This window comes from Cheilinus undulatus, linkage group 12 (assembly GCF_018320785.1).
Source record: "Cheilinus undulatus linkage group 12, ASM1832078v1, whole genome shotgun sequence".
Lineage (NCBI taxonomy): Eukaryota > Metazoa > Chordata > Actinopteri > Labriformes > Labridae > Cheilinus > Cheilinus undulatus.
In genome coordinates, this window is record NC_054876.1 from 17850684 (window position 1) to 17878681 (window position 27998).

Sequence of the window (27998 nt, forward strand, 5' to 3'; positions counted from 1 at the left end):
AATAACGAAAACCTTAAAATGTAAATTATTTTCAAAAGTATTTACTTAAAGCTATATTTCAAAAAGTGTAATGCTGACCGCAACACTGTATCAAAGGTTGAAAAATGCCAGTCCTGGATAAGAATTCAGAATGTTTTACTTTTTGTTGAAAAAGCTGTTGCTAATTTAAAATGAGTCGTTGGAGTATGAAGTATGAATGTTTTTAATCATGGTAAACTGATGAAGTGTCCATATGTGTTGTGTCTAAACTGTGGTCAAACTAACTAACTTGTGTTAACCCTTGGGAGCTAAGCTAGCATAGTTTTGTTATGACTTAAGGCTAAATGGCTAAAGCTAGCAAGCTAACCACAGCTAACAACTAACTTATAAACGGCTAACTGCCTTCTAGCTTTATATACAACTGTCTATTTAAATAGACACCTTTGAATTGCCTTGTTAAGGCTGTTAGCCAAACTGCAAGACTTTGGAGGTGTTTAGCCTCACTAATGACAAGAAGCCAAACAGCAAGCTTCATCCATGGTTTTGAGCTAAGCTACATAGCTTTAAATTTAACGGAAGGTAAACTGTATTGCTTCAGTATTTGGTGAGAGGTAAACTGAATCATTTTGTATTCATTTAAAGCTAGACTGTATAGCTTTATGGCTGGGAGCAAAGCTTCAGAGCTTTATAAATTACAGTAGTTAAGCTTAGCTCACAGCCAATAAGGCTAATAAAGGCTGCAAGCTAAGCTTCATGACTCTATATAGGTTACTATAGCATCATTAACTGGCCATAGCTAAGCTGCAGAAATTTAAATAGGTTGGAAGCTGAAGTATTTAGCTTTATAAATGGTTCTATATGGTTGTATATATTTTTGTTGGTATTTACAGCTGATATATTAGCTGTACATACTGGCAGAAATATTGGCCTTTCATACTGGCAAAATTTACAACTCATGGTTGCCTTGAGTGCCACTCACTGAAGGAGATCCTGAGCATTTGAACCAAGCCCCAAATGTAAACTGCTTGTGCCTCTCAGCTCCGCTTGACTCAGCCTCTATTTGTGCAGGACACTTGTTGTCCTTTACTATAAGGTGTATTTATATAAATCAGTATCATGCTGATGACTTTTGAAATATCGTTATGTCAGATATTAACGAAAAAATTGAAACTGTCCACCCCTAGTCAAGAGCTAAGCTATGAAGCTTAGAGATAGAATCTTATGTTCTTTATTTGTTTGCTTTTTTGCCTAAAAGTAAACTTGATTACTGCTCAGCAGCTTAGCAAGTTCTGAAACATACATACCAAAGTGAAGTGTTCAAGACAAAACAAGACTGCCTGCAAGTGTGTGTTGTGTTGTATTTTCTTAGTCTTATCCTGGGGCTTCAGATTAGTGTAACTGAATCTCAGTTGTTTAGGCTCAACCTTTGATTTGGGTGATACCCCAGGAAGGGGCATTGAATTGGTCCTTGACAAGCCTGTCAATAGCTGCAGACAGCCTGCACGTTTCTCAGCAGCTCAGGAAGGATTAGCATTTGGAAGCAATCGCTATTAGTGCACAGCACAATTCAGAGAGGCCTCGAGCTTTTCCTTTTGAGGACCAAAGCCACTGAAAGTACTGTATGCCTGAAATAAAACCATTATGAGATACAATCATTGTAGCTCAATGGAGTCTCTTTGGAAAACAAATAAAGAACTGTGGCAGCAGGATTTTATTTAAAATGTAGTTTTTTATGTGATATTTCTCAGTGAGGATGCCATGCTTAGATGGATATTGGAAAGAAAATGTATTCCTGTGATTGCATTCTTAAAAACTCAAACACCCTGTTGATGTCCAGCTTTGTTTGAATTTGATTCCCAGTGGAGGATCTGGTATCATTCTTCAATCATCAGTTCTCTGTGGGGCTCGATCTGAACTCTATGATTTTAAAACCATAAGAATTCTACAAAACCCACCATGCTCAGTGTCTGATATGTAACCAATCACACTTTTTTCCCTTTTCAGTACTGCAGTGTGGGAGAGTCCTATCCACACAATTAACCTGCAGCCCCAGCCTTGTGTCCCTCTGTGAGTGTGTGCAGAGATGCGCAGGACCGCACCTTCTGTGAGCGCTGCCTGAAACTGGAGATGCAGGGGTACCACTGAAGGGTTAGCTTTCATTGTCTTTGTCTCTTTTTTTCTGTCGTTGTTTGGCCCCTCCTGCTTCTTTTAAGCGTGGACAGGTACAGGGCGTTAGAATATTAACATACAATGCTGTGGTATTTATTGTTTTACGTAATCTGTGTCTCTGGAGCCAGGTACTTATAGAAAGGCAGGGTTAAACACATGAAAGACCTTAAACTAGTAGTGCTGGATACTCTGAGTTTTCTGCCTCAACTTCTACAACATTTTATGGCTTTTCTGTGTGAACTGTGGGATTAATTTTCGTGGTATTTGCACTTGAAGGACATTTTTTGTACTTTGTTGGAGTTAAGGAAAACTTTTTTGTTTTTATTTTGTTTGTTTTTATTGTGGGTGACAATAGATACTTTCGTTACAGGTATGTATTTGGTATTACATTACTTTCTTTTTTTTCTTAATTGGATTATCATGATTTCCTCAGTATATTTCTGTGATGTTTCAGTGGATGCTTATGCCTTTAAAAATAGTTTTCTCTGTACTTTCAAGTCTTTTTTGCTCAGGATTTACCTTCAACTTAATGCAAAGAAACATAGTTCAATGAAGCCATTCATATTATGTAGTTTCTCATTTATGACAGACATTAAATTTAAGATCATATAGCTTTAGAAATACTGGGATTTCATCATCATTCTGATGTTTTATATTCTATTTATAACTCAACAATGACTTTCTCATTTCTGAAAAAAGTTTTTTGTAAAATTCTAAAAAAATACAAAATGGACCAAGCATAGAAAACATATTCACCAATAAAAAAACATGCTTAACTTGCATCCTGACAAAAACATGAATTCTGTGTTTAAAAAGCTTTGTATTCTCTCAGTTAAAGAGACTGAAAGTGTTATTCTCGGCTTTATCTCAGACATTGAGGGGTATTTTTGTGAGGCCGAGATCTTTCAGCTAATTCTCAGCGCAGGGAAGTGAGAAGGGAGGGGAAGCAGAGCCGACACACAAAAGGCAACATTATTCCCCGGCGGATCTGCGCTACATCCTTGTATGAATGGAGTATTGAAAAACATAACATTGGGGACTAGATTATTTTTCATCCCTCATAACTGAGCTATTTGTCCTGGAGTTTCGAATGGTTTGTTGGTACAGTCTGCAAATGAGACAGCCATGGTTCTGGAGCGCTGCTCTAGTGTTAAAATCCCCACCTCCCAATTGGTTGCACAATGATCTATCTGTGGACTTCTGGCCCTCTGTGTGTACATTTTTGAGGCAGTATAATAGTACTATGGAGATGGGCCAGGCCTTGAAGAACACTGCACTTTTCAGAGTTTTGTTAAGTCTTTCATATTATGTAATGACCCTTAAATGTTGTAAATAAATGTATGTGTGCAGTGCTGCTGCTCAAGACTTGAACATCCCCCTTCTCCCCCATCTGCCTGTGCTCCAAGGAGACGAGAGGCGCCCCTGCAGTGTCATCAGGTGCCTAAGCGTTTTGGAGGGTTCTAGTGACAGATTGCAGGAAGCAGCGTTTATGCCTGACGATGGGGACCACAGAAAGCAGAAATGTCTTTTTGTGCCCCCTGGGCTCGGAATGTCCACTATCTCGAGGGGCCAATATCAAATTCTCCCCTCATCATCCCCTAATACACATTCCTGTGTAAGGTCAGGGGGAATTCTGCATCAGCCAAGAGACAAACAAGCCGAGGCCAAACCACACACTGTGCTCTCCCAATGACAACACGCTGTTAAATTAAATCCCAGAGGTTTTCTCTGTGAGAATTTGTGAAATTTGGGTTTAAGTCATTCTAACCTCACCATAAAACAGTCAAAAACTGTTTCTTTTTCCTAAAGACCCCTAAGTGATATACCAAAAGAGAGAGTGCTGCTGTAATATTAACCCTGCTACAGGCTTACAGACAGCATAATCACAACTTTGCTGATATTCAGTGCAACAGTAAAAACACTAATGTAATTTGGCATTTTTACAATAATTCAATAAGCTGTATACCAGCAGGGTGGCATGTAAGAGAAAAGGGGGCTTTCTAGAGCCTTGCTTCTTGGGTGCCAGTTGCCTTTAACCTACAAAGTAGATACCAAAAAGTAGATATTTTTGAACTCTATTGTTTACTGTAACATGCATTAAGCATTCACATTCGATAAATAGTTTCTAAAGGTGCAGTGTGTATTATTTACCCTAGTAGCATTTAGTGGAACAATCTTTGTAAAGATGGCCCATAATATTTATGAATAGGCCTATCTAAATCAGTGTTTTATCAGCTGGATATATAACATTTTAATTATGTTAATTAGCTAAGGATAAGCTTTTTATTCATTCACAGGAAAGGCCCCCTCCGTGGACGTTGCCATGTGCATTTTTGCATCTCGCATGTTTCTACAACACCTAAGAGGGGACCAAAAACACACAAACATTTTTTAATTACACTGTTATGACTGATACCAACAGAAGAGTGACATGGCAATCTAGCATCTGACTGTGTTGCTAATGTTCCCAGTTTTACACATTGCACCTTTAAGCAATAAAATTGCTGTTGTCAGTTGCTGTCCTCTTTTGGTCTTTTTTTTCAATGTAATGTGAATTGTTGGAACTGGATGGGGCTGGTCCACTGGACCAGCTATGCAGGGAAAAAGCAATGTAACATAATGATAAGTGATGAGTGTATACCTGTATATACCTAAAAAGAACAAGGTTTGTATTTCTTAATGTGGGAGGTAGTATGTTGAGAGACAGTAGTGATGGCCCATTCACCTGATTTTTCATGGGCCTGGGCACTTCTATGGGTAGACCTGCACACTGTAGGAAAAATACTTTAGATAACAGCTGATTTTTAATTTGATCATTCACTTGAATCTACCAACACAGCTTTTTCACATCTTGTAAAACTGAACTGGAATTGGACTGTTTTGTTACAAAACATGAAGATTTTTCCTGCACGATAAGCACAACCACAGGGTAGTTACATTGCATTTTCAATATTTATCTTGTTTTTTTCACCATGCAACTAGGGAAGTAAGAGTCTGTTAATAATTGTTTTGTCCTCTTTGACGCTGTACTTACTTGATCCATCAGGATAAAGATGTTGTGCTGTAATACTGATTGCATAACAGTAAGTAATGGTATTTATAGTATGTGAGGCAGGGGTTAAAGGCCAAAGTGTTGATATCTCTATCAGAACTTAACAGCTAACTTGAATAAAACTTCAGTGTCCACTTTTTCTGAAGAATGAGATAAATGTCATTAATCCTCATTTGTAACCTGAAAAGAATGTAGGGAATTCACCGTCTGACTTCAGTGCTATCTCTCCCTGATTACTGAGTGATTTTTGGTGAGTCCCCAATATTGTCTGACCGAAGGAAAATCCCCTTGATTATCAAATGCCACACTACAGGTGGGCTGTCTTGCCTGTAACATAAGAAATGCTGGGACATTATGTAGTTTAACTTCCTTAGATCTAACAAACTTGGAAACAGATTCAGCTTACACGCTGCTGCCAGGATGGTGAACAGCGGCCATTTTGTGCTTACGAAACAGCACGCTAATTGGACTCCCCTCCTATTCCTGGTGATTTGGCAAAAAAAAAGCCCCTTAATGGCCAGGGTCTGGAAAACTGTGGCTTTTGCCTATTATCTGTTCCTGGTTTGATCCAGAAGTCTTGGCATGCCATGAGAACTCCCTTACAGCTCTTGAAAGCCCACAGAGAGTGACGTGTAACACATAAACCCAGGAAACGATTTGTTGTTAAGCCCCACACCAAGCCTGACCCAGACTATCATCAATACTTACTACAGCACGATAACAACAGCTGCAGGCTTCATTAGAGAAAACAATCCAATACTATAATTAGGCTACTCAGAACCAGGACAGAAAGTAGTGATTGTTTTATAGTAGTAGAAATCTGTCTACTACTCTCAGGGCTGACAGTGTTTGACCGTGTGTTGCAGGTGGATGGTCAGTCAGGCAGCCATGAGAGGCCAGCGTGTGGTGGAGAGCGAGTGCAGGTGTTGGAACCCGGCCGTCTGGCTCCTGGTTTCTCTGCTAGGATCCCTCGTCCTCGTGGCCCTCAGCCTGCTACTGCGACTTGGTGAGTGTGTGGATCTGGGACGCCATATTGAATCTATCCCAAAAATCTGTGACAGCTCTAGTAATGGTCCCTCTGTGTTTGCAGACAGTGCCTGTCATACAGAATATTAAGTGATTTAAAAAGGCCATTATTCTATTCGAATATCTTTGTGATGTGCCAATGCAATTTTTTCTTGAAGATTCTGCTGATACATCAACTAACCATTGCTTCTACCATTATTATCTGTTTTTACAGCTGTGTACTTCTGAGCCTACATTAGGGTTGTCAAAGTTCTAAGTACTTTGATACATTTGATTGATTGATATATTTGTTGTTTTAATGATTGATAATGTCAAAAAGTTCTGAGGCTTTAAAAATGGCACCTATTTCATAAGGAACTGAGAGGAATTAATCCATCAAAAAATGCAAAGGAAATCTTGTGACTGAATGCTGTCGTATCCAATCTGGTATCGATATTGTAGGATTTTTTTTACTATTATCATGACAAAGTTATTATCTTGGTTATCTATTATACTAGTATAGTATTATATAGTTATATAGTATTATATTATTATTATCTATTATACTATCTTATTATCCTACCCTGTATGGATGGCGGATGGATGGCACAAGGCCTGTTCCTGAAACCAAATATGAACATAAGAAATTCTCTCTCTTTCACTTCACTTAAGAGATGCTAGTATTAAATGGAAACTGCCTTATTGAGTGTTTAAGTCTGGTTAAAATAAATGTGATTGGTCATGGTCATGTGGCCAAATAAACATCATGTACCAGACTGAGAGGGGTCAGGGATAAGACATGACCATCGTCTCCTTCGTGCTGTACTCATCTGTCACAACCTCATACTTGCAACCTACATACATGCTGCTTTTGATCATCAGCCATAATATCATACATTCAAAAGAAGACTTACCACAATCTCAGGGGACTGAACTATGCTACCTACAAATCTAGAGTATCACAGCAATGTCTCTTCTTGGCTGAGCTCACCATATCCCACAAAATTTCCATGTTCAGCTGCAGCCCTTAATTTAGTAGTTGTTTATTTTTAACCAAAGTTGGTTTAAATGGGGAAACGATGGTATATATTCCAGTTGAAGACAAAAGCTTGTATGTTAACTTTGTTATATTAGGTCTCTGATTGGTGAAACCTGCCATAACCCAACTGAAATTAACAGCTATGTAAAAAGTGGTCGGCGACTGTTGAGCTCTGTGGGAAAGAAAGCTGATGCAGTCACCTGCATTCAGACCAGCAAATAGAAAAATTCAGCTCCAGTCATCCAGTATCGACCTGTAGAGCACAGATGTTAAACACAAAGCCCAGGGGCCAAAGCCGCCCCTGTCATTTCAAGTGGCCCATGAGAGCTTCCAGTAAAGATAATTCTTATAAGACAATTCCTTGCCACTGTTAGACTTCTTGGAATCTGAACACTTTTATTCATATGTGCTGCGATTTAGAATACATAGATAAACCAAATGCACTACAATCCATTGTGCATGCATTGTGAGACATGTAGTTTATTAATGGCGTGCTAACCTTTGTTTTTATCACTTTTGCTCTATGATCTCAGCAGCTGTTGGAACAAAGACATAGTTTTGTCGTTCTCAACTGCAGTCAGACAGTTATTAATGTAATGAATTATTCTTAAAAAAGAACTTGATTAATAACTTTTTAAAGATCTATGAGGGTACTGATGAAATTCATAATATGAAAAAAATGTGAGTGGGTACACCCACATACAGTTTTTGGTGTTTTTTTTTTTTTTTTTTTTTTTTGCATTTCCACACATAAATACAAGCGTTTATTTTCATCAGTAAATAAATTTTTAGCAAAAATTGCTCTGTAGTTGTAAACTTTGTCTGTTTTTCCATTATTTTTTTGAATTCTTCGTTTATTTCTTATTATAAATTAACATTGAACTAGAACAGATGGTAATCAAACAGAGAGGAGGGATGGGAATTTATAAGATTTTATTGATACCAATGCCATCAATGATTCTGCTTATTGATTTAATTCTTTATCAATTCCCTTATCGAGTCCCTCCTATGAATTTTCTTTTTGGAAAAAGTTTACTATCTAGGTTTTCACTGTTAAAAACTAAAGTGTTCTTAGTCTCTCTCTCTCTGAAGACAGAAAGAGATGTATGCCACCTTCGGTGGGAGTCATTGATAAGCACACTCCAATTTCTGGCTATAACAAAACTTAAAATGTTAAACATTAAGTGTTTGGGAGAAGAACATGGTAAAATATTCAAAAATTCTCCTTTTTGTTGGAAATGTCTCAGTTTAAACAAACAAATGCTCTCAAATAGGTTGTTGATTTTTATAGTCTGGTCTCAACATGCTCTTTAAGGACAGTCCCTGCTGGTGGGGCCAGGTTGAAACTGAGGCTGACACCGCTGCTGTAGAAGACAGTCATGCATTTTCAACACAAAGTATAGACAAATACATCATGCTTAAATGTCAATACCCAGAAACGAACTTACCAACAGTATTAGTGAATATCCATATAATGGGTTTTTATCTGAAAAAAAGTGGTCTGAGGGTTTCACTCACTATGCTATAGTGATCATTATATGACCACTATAGCATGCGGAGCTGCTGGTTGAACTTCTAATTTGTGCTATTTGTTTTACAGAGAAATTATTTGATAAAACGCTTGATTGGATTCTTGAATAAACTTGTTTAATTGCCAGTAACAGATCCTGCATTTAATGCTGTATCACCAGATCTGGATCTATTATTAAAATAACTCTAAAATTGGAGACATGTTTACACCCTGTGATTCAATAAAGATTTATCTTATCTTTTGTAACTGCTGTCCTGAAAACAGAAAGTTTTTGTGGTAATTTACATTTTACATTGCACTTTTGAAATAGCAACATTGGTAATTGGAAAAACTGTCTGATAAAGACTGTTTAAAAGTAATTTGTGTTGCGTTTTCTGATGATAGAGGGAACTGTGTGAAATATATATGTCAAGGTAACAAGTCTAAAAATTCACCAGCTGCTGAAGAACATCCTGTTCAACTTTTTCCTTTCCATAATGGATCATTTTCATCTTCTGGCTCCTTTTGTTTGAAGAGGATTGAAATGGGTTCACAAAAATCTACAGTTAAGCTTCTACTACAACATTCAGCAAGATCATATGTTCTTGCCTTTAACCATCAACACTTTGTTGGCTGTACTTTACTGAACATATGATATGATTTCTTATGTGTCAGAGCTTAACCATGTATTTGGGGCAGAGTAGTGCTTAAGTGCCAGGTGTACCTGCAACTTTACTCCCTGTGGATGAGTGCTTTTGTGTCCTGGGTGACTGTCTGGTCTGTGTTCACCACTGATAGCTGGCCAAAAGCCCTCTGGGTATTTTGAGGGGAGCAAGGATCAACTCCACTCACTGGACATTATTCTCCCACAAATACAATGCTGTGGTATTTATTGTACATAAAAGGCATTTTACATAAATGTTGTGACATCTGTGTGCAAGTTTTGTCTCTTGACTAAACCAGCATTTGTGTCCTCCCTGCTAACATTGTTTTTAATCTTTCAGGAGACGTGAAAATAAGCAGACGAGCCATATCCAGTAAGTATTTTTCTGTGTACACCCTTTTTTATATTCCTAAAAACATATTGTCCTACCAACACCACAATGCATTCTGCACATGACTCCATAAAGAGTTGTACTGCAGACCCTCTGGGCTAAACATGAAGTTGTATGTGTGATGTTCTCATGTCTTTGTCACAAACAAATAAGAAAAGCTTGAGAATTGACCCAGATTGTGTGTGACGTTAAGAGAAGTCCCTATGGTGCCTCTTAGAATTGTTGAAACCTGAGACGTTATTCTTCAGGTGTTAGACTGACCTCCATACAAGTCCAGAACCTTCCAGGATGACTACAGGGAAAAATATGTGTTGCGTCAAAACGTGAGAAATGTAGCATACAAAGGTGGCAGCTCAGATGTATGTATGGTGACCTTAAATGTTCTGAAATTTCATCTCCCTCTTGGTTGGGCTGGCTATGAACACCTTCTTCTTTTCCTTCCTCATTTTCTTATTTGATAGTTAATTGCCAGTTCCAGGAAGTAACAACCCAAATCAAAATGTGATTTACTGTTTCTAAGTGGAATATAACTCTTGAAATGAACTTTCAAAAGACTCGCCCTGCCACTATTATTTACTAAAATGTTCAGTAAGGTAGTAAATCAAGTCTGCAGTTTGTTCATTTTGCAGCAAGCTCCAACAAATGTGATTTTAAGTCACTTCTGCACAAGCTTTACTTGTAAAACCAAGAGACTTTGCCCATTTATTGTGTACGGTTTGAGGAACATCAGTAATGTTGTTTCCTCCAGTCAAGGAGTTCAGAAAATGTGTGGCTCCTTGTCATATCAACAGTATCTTTAGCCATGTGAAAGTCTCTGTGTAGACTGTACTTAGTTACAGTCATTCTTTAATGCAAATGCTAATGTCACCCTGCTAACATGCTCACAAGGAGAATACTGACATGTTGATGTTTACAACGTACTGAATACCTTTCTCAGCATTCAGTTTCAACCAATGCTGACATGCTAAGTTGTAAACTCCAGTGCAGGCCAGTAATTCCACTTGGAATATTGCTTTTTATGGTTTCTGTTCGTGGTACAAGTAATGTGGTCCACTAGCATTTTTTGGCATTGCTTGTATGTAGAAAAGCCCACGTGGAGAGCAAAAGCGGGAGCAATCCCAGGGTCCATGTTCGTGTTATAATGATTTAATGTCTTTAAACAATAATCTACATGGAAATACAGTGAACAAACTGCTCTCAAACACAGGACCTCAACATCAACTCTTTTCTAGACCCTCAAATTACTGGGCAGATGGTAAACTAAGGCAGCACAAGGAAAAGGAAGTCTCAGTTGGAAGTCCTTTACTCATAAAGACTGGCTATACCAACCACAAGTTGACAAGCTGTCGTTGCTGCAGCAGTATCCCACATTTGCATGAGCACATTTGGATGACAGCTGACTAAAGAAGTGAACAGTTTTCTTCTTTTGACATGGCTCTTAATTTACTTTTATTTTTGATAGGTGAGTCAATCTCAAAGCCATTGCAAACCTTAACTTTGGGGAAAACATTAGTTACACAGGTAGATTAACATTATCTGATTGTGGATTATTTGTGGCTGTTTAATGCTTTTTATCTCTAAGTATCTCTGCTGCTGACAGAAGGCAGAAAACATCATAATGACGACCACAGTTATGGCAGCCAGCTGAGAATTTCACTGTAGAATTTGTCTATAGACTGTATAAAACATGGATGTAGGCTCAGTGACATCATGTTTCTGTGGTGGTGAAGCCAAACAATAGCAGTTGCCATATTGGAATTGTCTGTCAGCCAGCCTTATGGAGGGTATAAGTAACAAAAAAAATTAAATGATAAAAGTGGTGATAGTAAACGATAAAAGTAAAGATGATAAAAGCACATGAGAATTAAAAAAATGGAGTTATAAAAATGCATTGAAATTGAAAAATAAAGGGATGAATTATGAAGTGACTTGTTTAAATTATGGTTGATTTGATGAAAATTCTTGCATTTTGATGAAAATAGTGACAAATGTAGTCATTTTACATGTCTTTCATTCATCAATTATTCATCAACTTAAACATTTTCATTTATTATTTAGGGAAAGGGGCCCTGAGGGTGAAAATAACAAAGTGATGACATAAATTAAGGTGATGAACATGTATGTGATTTGGCTTATTAAGCATTAGAAATGCATGGGAACAAAAATAGTAACTGATAAACATGTTTGAGATTAAATTATCACTTAAATCATTTACAAATTGCTAAATGTCCAAGTCTTAAAAATTACATGAAAAGATATGAAGCTGAGGCAGGTCTTAAACCTCCTGGCCAACAGCTACAGCACACCTACCTACCTTTAGCATATAAACAGTACAGTGTGATACAATAGAGACATCAGCTATTCAGAACAAATGTATTTTTTGATCCAGACTGTAAACATGCTTATTTTTGCAGTAAAAATTGACATGTTATTGTGAGTGTTAAGGGGACCCCCCCAGGGTTTCGGGCAGTCACAAAAGGAATTCTTTTGCACCACTGCATTGGTTTTATTACTTACTCTGGCCATTCATGCTTACAGAAGCCAAATAGTGGGCTGTTTCTTCCCGTGTAATATATCATTACCTCTACCAAGGAGGTTATGTGATCAGCAGGGTTTGTTAGTTAATTTGTTAGTGTGTTTGTTAGGTTGTTAGCAAAATAACTCAAAAGTTATAGATGGATTTTGATGAAATTTTCAGGAAATGTCGTAAATGGCATAAGGAAGAACTGATTCAATTTTGGTGGTCCGGATCACCGTCTGGATCCAGGAATTTTTTAAAGGATTCTTTACCTTTGGGAGATAGGGCTAATGGCAAAAGTCTGCACTCTCCGAGTGCTTTTCTAATTGTAAGATTGAATGGTTACAAAATTGGTTAAATTGTAAACAGTATTTAGGGTAGGGACTGAGTATAAAGAAAATACTACTAGTTTGTTGGTATTCTGTCATTATCAAAACTTTTGGACAATATTTGAGCAATCTGTGGCAATTACCTAAAGGTCAGAGGATCCTTTTCTCTGTGCTTCTGACATGGGAGAGAGACAGTGGGACTGCTTATACTGAAGATGAGTGGCAGACAGCAATTGACCTGATAAGATTCACACTCACATGCAATAGACTAGGAGAGACTCAGTGTAAGATTTTACATAGGCTGTTTATTACCTCTGTTGCACTGCACAAAATAAATCCATCTCTTTATCCTCAGTGCATTAAGAAATGAGTGGGATATAGAAAATGAAAAATGATCAAAGATCCTGGTGTTTTTCTCCTATAACCTCCCTCAAGAGAACAGCACCTCCCTACATCATACTAAACTTCTAGAGAAACTCTGGTAATTGCTTAAAAGTGCATCTTGCACATTTTGATCAAAGATGTCCCAACCAGTGCTACACTTTGGTACAGAGAGTCTTTTAACAGCCCCCCTCATGAATGACTTCAGGCTGTCTTAAAAGGAGATTTGTTTTGTTATACTGTCTGGTCATCATGTGTTATAGTTAAAAGTTACAATAAAAAAAATTTCAGAAAAAACATTCAGAGGGTCACTAAGATAAAAAAAAAATATCTCTTGGGAAACCAAGTTTGAATCACATTTGAGTAAAACTATAAATGTGGTGTTAGGTAAAAAGTCAGGATATCTTTCTATTCTGCCAGCATGGCTGGAAACATGAAGGAATAAGAGAACATTTTTATTGTACCTGTTCTAAATGGTCTGAACATTCCTGCTGTTTTGGTTTCAGTCTGTGTCTAGTGTTACAGGAAAATAGATATAGAGTACATTAACTAAGGAAGGCTCAGAACCTCCTTTCAACAAATAATTTCATCATACTCTCTGTCTCTCTCTCTCTCTCTCTCTCTTCGACAGCTGCTGGTGCACAAAACTCTGTGAGGACACAATACCAAGGTAAGCATGAGTAAGACAGCCACCTCCACCCCCCCAAACAGAACCAGACACTTGGTTTAAAGAAAAACATTTCTGCATTCAAGTCACTGCTAGAAAAGCTATCAGTGACTGACTGTGTCACTGAAAAGAGTACAGCAGGTGGATCAGTGCCTGGGGCTTTTAAAAACAAGGTCACTTTCCCAGCTCTCCATTTCCCTAATCCCCTCTTATTTGCTATGTAACCTCCCACCCCCCTGCATCCTTCTCACTCACTCCCAGAATATTGAGGCCTATTGTGTCCCCAGGGACTTTCTGCTTCCTTATCTTTATTTTTTTCCTTAATGAAAAAAATACACTATTTTGCCAAAAGTATTCACTCACCTGCCTTGACTCATATACTAATTTAAGTGACATCTCATTCTTAATCCGTAGGGTTTAATATGACGTCGGTCCACCCTTTGCAACTATAACAGCTTTAACTCTCCTGGGAAGGCTTTCCACAAGGTTTAGGAGTGTGTTAAAGGAAATTTTTGACCATTCTTCCAGAAGCGCATTTGTGTGGTCACACACTGATGATGAGCAAGAAGGGCTGGCTCTCAGTCTCTGCTCTAATTCATCCCAAAGGTGTTCTGTCAGGTTGAGGTCAGGACTCTGTGCAGGCAAGTCAAGTTCATCCACACCAAACCCTCTCACCCATGTCGTTATGGACCTTGCTTTGTGCATTGGTGCACAGTCATGTTGGAACAGGAAAGGGCCATCTCCAAACTGTTCCCAAAAAGTTGGGAGCATGGAATTGTCCAGAATCTCTTGGTATGCTGAAGCATTCAGAGTTCCTTTCACTGGAACTAAGGGGCCAAGCCCAGCTCCTGAAAAACAACCCCACACCATAATCCCCCCTCCACCAAACTTTACACTTGGCACAATGCAGTCAGACAAGTACCGTTCTCCTGGCAACCGCCAAACCCAGACTCGTTCATCAGATTGCAGATGGAGGACCGCGATTTGTCACTCCAGAGAATGTGTCTGCACAGCTCTAGGTCCAATGGCGGTGTGCTTTACACCACTGCATCCGACGCTTTGCATTGCACTTGGTGATGTATGGCTTGGATGCAGCTGCTTGGCCATGGAAACCCATTCCATAAAGCTCTCCATGCACTGTTCTTGAGCTAATCGGAAGGCCACATGAAGATTGGAGGTCTGTAGCAATTGACTCTGCAGAAAGTTGGCAACCTCTGCGCACTATGCGCTTCAGCATCCGCTGACCCCGCTCTGTCATTTTATGTGGCCTACCACTTTGTGGCTGAGCTGCTGTCATTCCCAATCACTTCCATTTTGTCATAATACCGCTGACATTTGACTTTGGAATATTTAGGAGCGAGGAAATTTCACCACTGGACTTGTTGCACAGGTGGCATCCTATCACAGTACCACACTGGAATTCACTGAGGTCCTGAGGGTGACCCATTCTTTCACAAATGTTTGTAGAAACAGTCTGCATGCCTAGGTGCTTGATTTTATACACCTGTGGCCATGGAAGTGATTGGAACACCTGATTTCAATTATTTGAATGGATGAGTGAATACTTTTCGCAATATAGTGTTTATCTGTATTTTCCTCAGTCAGACAGCGAGGGGCTTTTTATGTTGGTGCTGGCTTGTGATCCCCTTGTATTGCCAGTCTGATATATTTTCTTGGACAAATTCTGTTCACACTTTTCGATAATTCTTTATATAAGACATGTCAGAATCAGTATATGCTTGTATGCAGATGATGCACAGATTCAACAGCATAAGATATCTCTTCTATCTTTATTAAACAATTTTCACCTGTTGCTTTCATTTCGAAGGTGAACAAGTAGTGCTATGTATTTTAATCTGTTGGACACTCTTAATGCCTTGTCAGTCAGCCTCATTCCTTGTTCCATCTATTTGCAAGCAGCAAAAACAAACATAGAAACTAGCATAGTTCGACCCAAAGATTTCAGTTTGTGTTACCCCTTAAAGCAGGACACATTGGGAGTACAGTACCCATTTGTGGTGGTAGCTTCCTTGCTGCTGCCCCCAGCACAGGGTTTCCTGCTTAAAGGGATAACACAGACTGAAGTCTCTGGAGACTAATACCTCAAACAACCCAACTACAAAAATACTGAAATATCCCTTTAACTAACTTATCTCTCAGTAAAAACACAAGAGTATTTGTATTCACTGCGGGCCCCAATGTGCCACAACCCAGGGTTTGAGAGGACAGGAAGGGCAACCAGAGTCAAGCACAGCACATGTTGACACACATTTGTGTCGCTAAGTAGCCAAGGTCTCTTATGTCCAGGTCTTTACACTCCTGGTAATATGCCCGGGGACTGCAGGCAGTTTTCAGGCCCTTGGGACATCCACAGCACAACTGGGGATTCGTGGCACCCTAATGGACTGTACCCTAGGCCGTGTTTACTGGCCATATCCACCCCTTACTGCGCCCTTAAGGCATGGACTTTTTATATTTTCAAACAGTTTTAATTTCCCATGTCCCTGGAAATACGCAAGGACATGTAGAGTATCCAGAGTTGTGTCAGTCCTCCTTCCTACCCAGTGTTGCACTCAGACAGGCTTACTCGCTACATCTACGTCTTACTTCAGCCTCAGTTGTGGGCCCAAGTTCTGCACAGCACTGTACATTAGCTCAGTCTGTAAGGATATGTGTTGGGACACTGAAAGTCCCCAGTTTAAGTTCTGCATACTAAGGCTGGAGAGTAGTTTGGTAACCAAAGAGGTGCCACCTTGTGTGTACAGCCATAGTGCCCTTGAGCAAGACATTAAACCCTTAAACTGCTCAGGGGCTCTGTCATGAGCAGCACTTCCTCACTCTGGTGTCTCTCCATTAGTGCATATCCATAGGATCCTCCATTGTGAGTGGACTTTTGCCTTCATTCTGCTCCTTCTTGAAGACTTAATTTGTGCCTTTCCAGATGTTGACTGTATGATGCACTGACTGTAAAGATTGTGTTGCACTCACTGTGAATTGTTTTTTCTTCTGGATATGTTTGAGGTTATCAAAGATCAAATCAAACTGTAGCATCTGCAGTGACTGGATGTAGGAATTGCATGTCACCTTGTGGAATCAATAACGTGTATCTTAATCTGACTGATGTCTCCTTATCTCTCCACAGTACAACTGGTGAATGGCCGAAACAGATGTGAAGGGAGAGTGGAGATACGCTACAATGGTGCCTGGGGAACGGTGTGTGACGATGAGTGGGACATGGTGGATGCCAACGTTGTGTGTCGGCAGCTGGATTGTGGAGTGGCTGTGGCAGTGGGCAGCAGCTCAAAGTTTGGACAAGGCTCAGGACTCATCCTGCTGGATAATGTGGACTGCTCAGGGAGTGAAACAGACCTCAGTCAGTGCCGAAGTCTGGGCTGGGGCATCCATAACTGTTACCACTATGAGGATGTGGGTGTGACTTGTCGAGGTAAAGACTTCTATGAATGTTTATTTGGCTGAGGTATTGTTTCACTTTCCTCGTGTTATACCCTGAAAACAAAAGAGAAAAAAAAGTTAGTAATATTCCTGTTTCCTTCTCATTTTGCTGCCAGTGCCAGTCGGGCCAGGGGTAGTGGATCGCACCACACCACCCCAGGATATCTCTGGTTTACGTAAGTGTTTCCTGCTTATATCTAGATGAGACAAGTCTACAGCCAAACTCAAAAGTCAGAAGAATCCATTTCTTTGCCTAAACAAACAACAGAAGCAAATGGTCAAAACATAAAAATCTGAATAAAAGAACTAAGGACCATGTAGAAAATATGCTCCAATATGGCAACAATAAAGAGGGTACTAAAACAAAAGCTTAAGTTGAAAATAACCACAATAACTAGATTAAACCTCTGTCAACCTCAGCCCATAATAATCACCAGCACTACTGCTTTGTGAATTTGCTGTATACTCTTCTGTTCCATCAGCTCTGGCATCCTTTAGTTTCTGTTTTCTTTTACTGAAATACCTTATTTGTAGCCAATGTAGGACACATCTTTTATCTATCTCTGTTAAACCTGCTGTACAGGATCCTTCTGCAGGAATAAGTGAATGACTTGTTTATTCAGATTGATTTGAACAGGAAAACCTCACTGAGATTAAAAACTCATTTACAACAGTATCCTGGACAAGCATTCTCTGGTCCATGTGTTTAGTAAATAGTAACCAAAATAAAGTTTTATGGTAGAGAAAAAACACTGATTTAATTTATTTCTGTTTTGCTCATTTTTTAATAGCCAACTTTACTAACATGTTAACTTATAAAACCTTCAAGAAGTCCTATACAGCAGGTCCAACAAACTGCTACTAAATGCTTAAATAAGCAAAAAGACAACACACCAAAATGTGTCTTTAATCCTTTGAATGGTGGAAAATGTTAACATAAGGAAAGCTCTTGAAATAGAGAATCCTGCCATGAGTTTCATAAGAATCATGATTGAAGGATAAAAACTAAAAATGTCATTTATAAAGGTGCTGAAGAACTTTCATTGATTAGACCAGAGCTTCTAATCTGGTCTAGTCTCAGGACCCACCACCACCTCTTGAATGAGAACTTGTGACCTTGACTCATGAAAATTTTCATCAACTTAAGTTTGAATAGACAAAGGATATTGAAGTTTTGCAAATTTATTAAAAATAAAAAACGGAAATATCACATTGACATAAGTATTCAGACCCTTTGCAACAGTAGTTGAAATCTAGCTCAGCTTCTTTCAATTTGATCATGGCTAAGATGTTTCAACACCTTGATTTGAGTCTATCTGAAGTAAATTAAGTTGATTGGACATGATTTGGAAAGGAGCATACCTCTCTACAGAAGGCCTTACAGCTGAATACTTGTGACATTACAGGATTGTTGCAAGGCACAGATCTAGGGAGGGCAAAAACTTTCTGCTGCACTGAAGGTTCTCAAGAGCACAGTGGCCTCAATAATTCTCAAATGGAAGAAGTTTGGCACAACCAGGGCTCTTCGCCAGAGCTAGTGGTCCAGCCAAACTAAGCAATCAGGGGAGAGGGGCCTTTGTAAGAGAGGTGACAAAGAACCTGATGGTCACTCTGACTGAGTTCCAGGATCCTGTGTGAAGATGGGAGTTTCAGAGGGACACCCATCACTGCAGCCCTCCACTGATCTGGATTCATGACATAGTGGCTGGACAGAAGCCTCTCCTCCATGCAAAACAAATGAAAGCCTGTTTGGTTTTCAATTGGAGTTTTTTTCAGACTCTAGGTACTCTGCCATAAGCCCAGATTGGAAAAAAATATAAAACTGAAATATACTTACTTATTGTTTTTAGGTATACTTTTACAATCTATGAAAAAAGCTCAGTGACCCACTGTTGGGCCCTGGCCCACCAGTTGAGAACCAGTGTTCTGGAGGAATAGAAAATGTGTTTTATCTTGAGGCAGAGATGCTGCTTGTCAACACACAAGGCAGGCAGCTGATTGGAAGCCCCAGGCCAATAGGGGGCCCCCAAGGGCTGACAAACTTGAAACCATGGCAGTGGCTCAAATTGTACAAAGTCTGCAAGAACAATAGGGGACCTCCCATGGGGGGCCATCCGACAACCCTGACCCACAGTGCACTATGAAGGGTTACATTCATTATTTCTATGAAAACCTAAATGTGCCAGTGAAAGTTGCTGTAGGAAAATGAAGCGGAAATGTCTCTCTCGGGGTGAAATAGTGAGAGGGGAAGAAAGAAAGAAAGAAAGTAATAGAGAATAGTCATTTACCCTTACAAAAATAAAAAGAGAGACAAAAAAAGTTTTAAATGTAGAATAATAAAAATTCAGAATGCACAAACGGGGAGATTAATTATGATTAACTTCACAAATTCTTAGATTAAATGCAATTAAAACAATTTGTTTGACAGCCCTAAAATGAATGGATGGATGAATTAAAATACATTCATTAACAAGAAGGTGAGTACCTATTTAAGTATTACAAATATTTATCTGTCTATGAGAATTGGAGCAAACAATGACAATTACCTATACCAGTAAATGAGTATGCATACTGTAGTTTGAACTACAGGGGAGCTAAGGGAATGCTCTGCTTTGTATTGCTCTTCATTTTTCTAAATTTAAATGACAAAGTGATTCAAAAGGCAATACTAATGTAAGATAAAAAGTCCAAATATCATACTACATGCTAATGTTACATATAGTTTTTCGTTTACATTTCTCTGATGATTCATAGCATAAGGACAAGGACTACTGGTGGGGGAGGCCCCCCTGTGAATTGTTGCCCAGTGTACCAAGGACTCTCAAATAACTATTGTCCAGAGGAAGTCAGATCGCTGCCTTACTTTGTTGGATTAAATGTCATTTTATGCCAAGGGAAGGAAGTAAAAACACATGTCTAGCAAACAGGTTGCATGCCAGATGCTGAAACATTACTTTAAGGGCAAGTTTAATTTAATAATGGCTGATAGCGTATTTTGTTATTATTGTTTCTTAAATTCAGAAATCCTTAAAAGATGAACAAGCATGAATTATTGTTATAAAAAACGTTCATTAAATTGAGAGATACATTTTGATTAGTGTTGTTAAACTCAAACATAATTTAATCAAGCATCAAAGAGTCTTCAAAACAATAGACGGTATCAGCCGACAACTTTTAGTACAGAGGTTTCTTGAATTCCAGACCGGCCTTATTGTTTGCTGGCTTTCCCTTTGTTGAGGCCCCCCTGCTCTTTTTTCCATCTATCCCCTGAAGGATCATAAGACACCCTCACAGTCAAATTTCGTAAACCTGTTACGTGTGAACCTAACTCTCCTGAGGCCTTTTTTTATAACGCTAGAATTGCTTGAGGCCATCTACAATCATGACTTCCTGACAGGTGAACACATGAGAATCTCTTTTGTTATGGGTGGGTGTTTCTCTGAATGAAGGCATAACATGACAACATGCTTAGTGCAATATCAGATACTCACCGTAACTCTCCTTTTTGTCTCAAGCCACAGTTTGTATTGTGCAAGCCCACACCCATCTCCTGTCTATCTCTGTCTTAGTCATTCTTCTGTCTCACAAACTCACAAACAAAAGCTTGCTGTCACAGTGTGCTCTGACGCCATCAAATTTCAGACTTGATCAATTCCTCTCCCTCTTGGTTTAGGAGATGGCACCATACGTCTGGTGAGCGGGCAACACTCCTGCCAGGGCCGTGTAGAGATCTACTTCCAGGGAAGATGGGGGACTGTATGTGATGACGAGTGGTACATGGAGAACGCCAAGGTGGTGTGCCAACAGATGGGCTGTGGCAGTGCCATGTATGCTCACACAAACTCCTACTTTGGCTACGGCACCGGTCTGATTCTACTCGACAATGTCAAGTGCTCTGGCAGTGAAGCAGAGCTGACCTCGTGCCACCACCTGGGCTGGGGAAATCACAACTGTGGACACCATGAGGACGCCGGGGTCACCTGCATGGGTATGCTTATAACAATCATGACTATGTCACCATATTCACACAGAAGCCATTCTTCTCCCAAGTCATATTCAGTATAAAGAATGCCACCACCATTGTGTCCTAGTTACATAAAAATATGAAAATACAGATTTTGGTATTAATTCATTGCTCCTTAATTACTAAAGAACTCTAATGACAATTAATATTTTTAAAATTGACAATCATTCACCTATATTTTATATTAAAACTATATTTGATCATTGGTGTACATGGGGGGGGGGGCAATAATTTTTCTTTTGTGCCCTGTAAGAAAATCTGACTAAGTGCCCACTTTGGTGTTCTGTAAATGCACATAATTTGAGAGGGGTCTGGCTGCAGACCATACATCCCCTCTCAGGGGCTGTTTGATTGATTGAGATATCTTCTGTGTCAGAATGGAAATACACTCCAAAACTTTCAAAATGAAATTGGATTAAACTTTTGCTTAGGGTTATGGAAAGGGTTAAGATAAGGGTTAGAATACTATATGTTAAATGTTAAAAAACTGACCTGCAAAACCTGATTACTAAACGTTTAATAAAGCTGTTTAAAAAGTCTGCAGGAAAAAAGCTTGTCCTCCATGGAAACATTCTAATGTTGCAAACATAGCTTATGTAGCTCTGTTAGCTACATAGCTAATGTAGCTATATGGCTATCTTATCTACATAGCTACCTTAGCTACATAACTATGTTAGCTTAAGCAACATTTACTAAAGCTCACATTGCTAAAGCTAACTTAGCTACATTGGCTTTTGTAATAACGTTAATTATGTGGCTGTGTATGCTTTAGCTTAAGCTAACTTGGCTAAAGCAACCACCGTCCGTCTAACAACTTCTGCAAATCATTTTTTAGAAAAAATCGCCAACACTCAATTTCGCACATCCCAGCTAAGATAGAGACACATTTTTATGCATATTCCTTTTTGGGGGGAGGGGTTTTTTTTAGTTTTTTTTTCACAGAGAAGGATAGTGGATAGAGCCAGAAACAGGGATTAGAGAGTAGGGAAGAGACATGCTGGAAAGAACCCACAGGCTGGACTGGAACCCGGGCCACCCACGTACATTGGGCACGCTTTAACCACTGGGCCATCTGCGCCCTGAAGACAACAATTCTGGAAAGAAATTATCTACCAGAGAACATCAGCTAACATTCGCATTTGACCAATAGATCATTTCAACATTCAACCAACATGTAGCTCACATTACCATTATTGATGAGGTTACACACCCTTTAAATGTATCATAAAAAAGTATCATTTGTTTGTTAGTGAGGTGAACTTTAATGTTCAGCAAACAAATTTTTTGTTCTACAACAATAGGGTAGCACTGCCATAAGCCATCACTTTGTGTATCATTTTCATATAGAACCATCAAAAGTCAACCTAAAGGTGGCTGGGTTTAGTTAGTGTAGCTGAGATATTATCAAATAGGTTGCTTTACCTCAGCAGGATGTTCACTGGACATTGGCAGACCGTCCTTTTAGATGTTGATAATTCAGGAAGTATCAAAATGATGACAGGCAAACTGCCTTGTCAGAAGTTGGGCTTGTTTAAACCGACATTGGGCCTTTTCTCCAGCCTGCTAGGTGCTTCGCTTACATTTTAATAGTGCTGAAAGATATTGGAAAAACTGACATCGCAATGTTTTTTCTGTCTGCAATACATGTTTTGCAATTTTGCACTTGGGTGGAGTGCTGCGGATAACAGGAACACACTCACTTTCAACCTATCGGCCTGAGGCGTAATGGCAGTGTTCAAGTGATGGCAGCAGCATCTCTTGTTGCCTGGACATTTTTACATGCAGAGGACACACAGACTGCTCAGCTCTCTGGATGCTAATGGTGACAGCAGACAGACTTTTATAATAGATTAGTCAAGGGAAAAAAAGAACAAGCAAGAAAATTGAGTTTTTGGTTTGCAACAAACAACTCAGAAGTGACTGCAAGACATGCTTCAGATCACAAATAACATCACACACCCTGTGACATGACTTACATGTTTGTGTGTGTTTCAGGTTTATTGCAGATCCTTAAAAGTCTCTAATTACCCACATCGATGAAATCGGCAGGGGGTTATGTAAAGGGTTCCGTATCTTTGTATGTTTCTTTGTTTGTTTGTTTGTATGTGTACAAGATAACTTGAGAATGGAAAGTCGGATCTTCACCAAACTTTCAGGGAATATTTGGATAGTGACAGGGAAGAATCGATTAGATTTTGGTGATGATCCACACACCCGGACTTCGAATTTTGAACACCATAGTAATCAATGGGAGCATAAGTTCCTCGGTGGCGCTGCTTAGGCGTGGGTCTGCCACCTCAGACGGCCATTCTAGTTAAGTTTTTAAATTTTTTTTTTTACTTAAGAGGTCTAATTTGAGCAAGCTATGTAAATACTTGATCAAATATGCACCATGTAATTTACTTTGTGGATATGCTTGTTCTTGTGATATTTCACACCATTATTGGCAGTATCATGCATTAAATTGAGTAAAAACTTGGGAATAAGAATTACAGCAAAATTGGCATCAAGTTGAAAACACAGGTCCAAGTCTGGCCTGTGGCTCCTTTCCCCCATGTCTTTCCCCCTCTCTCTTATCCCTGTTTCTAACTCCATTGACTTTCCTCCTCTATAGATAAAGACAATAGAAATGCCCCAAAAATATCAAAGAAAAAAAATACAGGGAATGGATGACAGATGTCAAAAATTATATCCTGCAAGGTATGAAAAAATTGTCTTCATAGTAGGAGTGGGATATATTATTTAGATTTTACATCCAAATGTGACTCAAAGACCCAGATAAGCAATGATGTTTTTTTTTTTTTATTTGAATTTTAAATCAATGCACTTAAAGTAAACTGCATTTTATGTCATTTATTTAAAACCCACTCCATTTATCTCTAAAATGAAAAAAAAATCCATGTCTCTCACTTTCATAATCATGCAGCCTTAATATAAAGTTTTTAGAAAGTCAGCTTTTTATTATCTGTGTTAAGAATAAACAATAGTGGGAGTATTATACATTAAACGTTAATAAATGTTGAATTTAATTGTGTACCAATTTGTCTCTCTTTAGAGGCCTCCACTGTTTCTCCTTCTGTGACTTCAACGCTTCAGAGAGCATTCCAGGCAACGTTCAGCACTGAAGGTATACAAACACTGACACAAATTTTATTTCTGGACAGGGGTGATTTTAGACTCAAATCTTTTGGGGCAGCTCAGCTCCTAAGACACTGTAACATGCAGAGTGTTGAGTACACCTGAAGAAATATCACAAGGATATTTTCCTATGTGCATTTTTCATCAAATTAACAACAATGTGGTTTCAGTCCCCCAAAATGTGTTCATTTTTGATGAAATATGCTGTGGTTCATCATCATTATCATCTATAGTAGACATCAGCATTGTTTGGCATGCTTATCTGTCTTCTATAGATAAACACTTTTACCCTTCCTGTTCACATCACTATTACAGCTTTTATGAGGCCTAGCTGTGAAAGTAAATAAACAGGTCAATACCTACGATACTGCAGACAATTTTGAGATTACAAAATATTTAAGTTCTTTAGTCCTGTTTTTCTACCACTTTGTATCTTTATGTTCAACTGCATCTAACAGATGTGTTAAATTTTTACTCAACAATAATCTGATTAAACTAGGTTACTGTATTTCCACACTCAAGAAGATCACTTCTTTCAGACATGGTTTATACATTTGACACAGTGCTGATTATTACTACATTTTATTTAAGAATAGTGGAGGAATAAGAAGATATTTACCAAATATCTGTTTCTTTTTAAAGCTAAAAAATGTAATTTTGCTAAACAAACATTAGGGGGAGCCATTTCTCCCCTGTTGTTTTTTGAAATGCAAAGCCATGCATATGGAAGTGTGCAGCATCACCACCATGATTATCATAAACATGAAGTCTGATATGATGAGATGTCTTCGTCTTTTTTCACATGTTCCCTCCAGCAACAGAGGAAATTCCCATGACTGAATTACCAAGTACAACAACTGCTGTAACCACACTTCGTCAGGTTCAAGGTGAATATGAGTTTTCAAGCAAAAACAGTGGTTTTATATTTGAATGCTTGATTTACGTTGGAAATATCACAGCCTTTAAATAAGAATTATTTATCCCTGTGCAGGTATACCATCCATCCGTGTTGTGAATGGTGAAGACAGCTGCCAGGGCCGTGTGGAGGTCTTATTTAAAGGACTGTGGGGCACAGTGTGTGATGATGACTGGGACATGGCCAACGCTCAGGTGGTGTGCAGGATTCTGGGTTGTGGTCCTGCTATAGCGGCGACAGACAAGGCCTACTTTGGATACGGTTCTGGCCCCATCCTGCTGGACAACGTGCAGTGTAATGGCAATGAACAGGATCTGTTTCTGTGTGGCAATCTTGGCTGGGGTCAGCACAACTGCGGCCATCATGAGGATGCTGGAGTTATCTGTTTGTGTAAGTCCTGACTGGGTGTCTTTTACATCATTTGGCATTCATTTTCATTAAGATGAAACACTGCACTTGAAACAGGGAATCTCTGTATTCCACCCTTCTATCTACAGTCATCATTTCCACTGAGAGCTTCCTTTTTCATGCAGTCATGAGTACCCGCCCTGCAAAGCTGGCCAGTTGTAATGTATGACAGTAGTACTCTGAGGAGGAAGAGCATGAAAAATACAGGGGATGAGTCAAAGCACATCAGCGTCACAGTATGCCTGCAGGCTGAATTTCCCTGCTTTAAGGCTAAACCAAAAGCACATACTCTCTACCCTGCACTTAAGTTTTTTTTCACACATGCACTCCTAAAAATTTCTACAAAATTTCAGGACAGCCTGCACTGAAATGTTCCTGACCTGCCTGTTCACTGTAGCCTGTTTACAAACGGAGACTTTGCCTGAGATGTTGCTGAGTAAAAGCTGGAGATATACGTGCTATTAACCATGCTACGGACGCATTATAGCTGCCACACTTCCTCAGCGAGGAAGGCACAGCTGTAGTGCTGGGTTGAAGTGTCAATGTCATATCCTCAAAAATGACCAAGACATGGACCCCAGATGTAGAATACACATGACTGTAGAAGCAGAGAAGGTGAGACTGTCAGTACAGCAGCAGAGACAACAACAGCTGAAAGTATTAAGACAAACCTGAAACCATGTCCACAATTATCCACATCCAAATGATGTTTTATTGTCACTGCACAGAAGCAAACATGCCAGTCTAAATAGCTGGGGCAGATAAGTTTGGTTCTATGTGTAGAGTTGTCAACCTGTTAAAAAATTAGAAATAAGGGTGCTGGTTTAGAATCTTTGATGGAGCAGGGGCCCATATGTAGAGGCCACCAGTCCTCAATGCACTGATTACAGGATTGATTCCTGATCCCAGCCCTGTTCATTCCTGCATTTCCTGCTTCTCTTCAACTGTTCTATCATATAATGGCAAATAGACCCCTAAAAGTATTGAAGATTTTAGTTGTTGTTGTTTTTTTTGTTTTTTTTTTTTTTCTGGGCTTTTTGTTGCCTTTATTTGACAGGGGAGGATAGTGGATAGTGTTGGAAAATGGGATGAGAGTGGTGAGAAACATGTGGCAAAGAGCCACAGGTCAGATTCGAACCCGAGCTGCCCTTTTACATGGGTCACGCCTTAGACCGCTAGGCCATCTGCACGCCGGTATCTAAGATATTAGTAATAATGAAAATAAGATTGAGGTTACAGTTCAAAAAGTGACTGTTCAAAGTGGGGGCTTTCAGTTTTTTATTAAATGCATATCTGATGAGGTTATTTTGACATAATAAAAAACAAAAACAAAGGGTCACTGGCAAGGTTTCCTGTTTTCATCAGCCTCTGTAATGACCACATCTAAAAACACATGCAGCTAAAAGTCACCAGGTGACACAGTCACTAATTAAACCATTACACCAGAGGTGTTACATCTGTTTACAGGGTAAAATGTTGTGGAAACGGAGCGTAGACAGTGTGTTCTACTGGTTATCAGTCTTAGCTGATCAGATGTAACTATTGGTTATTGATGTTGATATTATGTTAGTTCTGAGTCAGAATTAACATTATAATAACCTTGAGTGTTTCCATGTTTATAGTTTACATCCCACACACCAGATACATGGCCTAAGATCTCTTGTGTACCTTGCCAAGGTTTCCTCCAATAAAATGAGTCACATACAGTCAGGTATATTTACCACTGCACTCATGATGCAGTCAGACTTATATGTAAAAGCAAAGTGAAACAGTTTATCTCCAGCCTTCATCTTATGTGACCTGTTATTTCCTAGACATGTCAAGAATCCAGAAGCATCACTTAAGTTTTTTCCCTTCTCTCCTTTAGCTTATGAGTACTACGTTGGATTAGGACGTGACTTCAGAGTAACAGAAATGATACCCACAACCACCATAACCACTCCCTCTGATGGTAGGTTAGACAATGTCCAGCACTAATTCACAGACAGAATATCCTTTTGTCCCAGTAACAGTTAAGTGACTTCTTTGTTTCTGCAGGAATGATACGACTGGTTGGTGGCCAGCACCGTTGTGAGGGCCGGGTAGAGATATTCTTGAATTCTGAGTGGGGTACAGTGTGCGACGATGCTTGGGACCTCCCTGACGCTAAGGTGGTATGTCACAAAGCAGGCTGTGGAGAGGCCACGGCGGCTCTTGGGGAGTCATCCTTCGGGTCCGGTGCAGGAACAATCCTGCTGGACAATCTGAAGTGCACCGGTGAAGAGGCCTCCCTGCAGGATTGCTCCCATATATCCTGGGAAGTGCACAACTGTGACCACACAGAAGATGCTGGTGTCACCTGTGAGCTGTCGTGAT

General features: G+C 39.3%; 1 protein-coding gene across 1 annotated transcript; it reads left to right on the plus strand.

Moving 5' to 3' along the window:
• Positions 1 to 5: 5 nt before the first annotated feature.
• On the plus strand, positions 6 to 27997 carry LOC121519217 (scavenger receptor cysteine-rich domain-containing group B protein). The gene is made up of 13 exons (XM_041802056.1): positions 6 to 20; positions 1984 to 2127; positions 6067 to 6206; positions 9759 to 9791; positions 13669 to 13707; positions 16847 to 17149; positions 17274 to 17333; positions 20831 to 21145; positions 24237 to 24308; positions 25135 to 25206; positions 25311 to 25625; positions 27511 to 27594; positions 27681 to 27997. Exons 3-13 carry the CDS (start codon positions 6071 to 6073, stop codon positions 27995 to 27997), a joined length of 1746 nt encoding a protein of 581 aa, XP_041657990.1. The 5' UTR covers positions 6 to 20; positions 1984 to 2127; positions 6067 to 6070.
• The last annotated feature ends 1 nt before the right edge of the window (position 27998 follows it).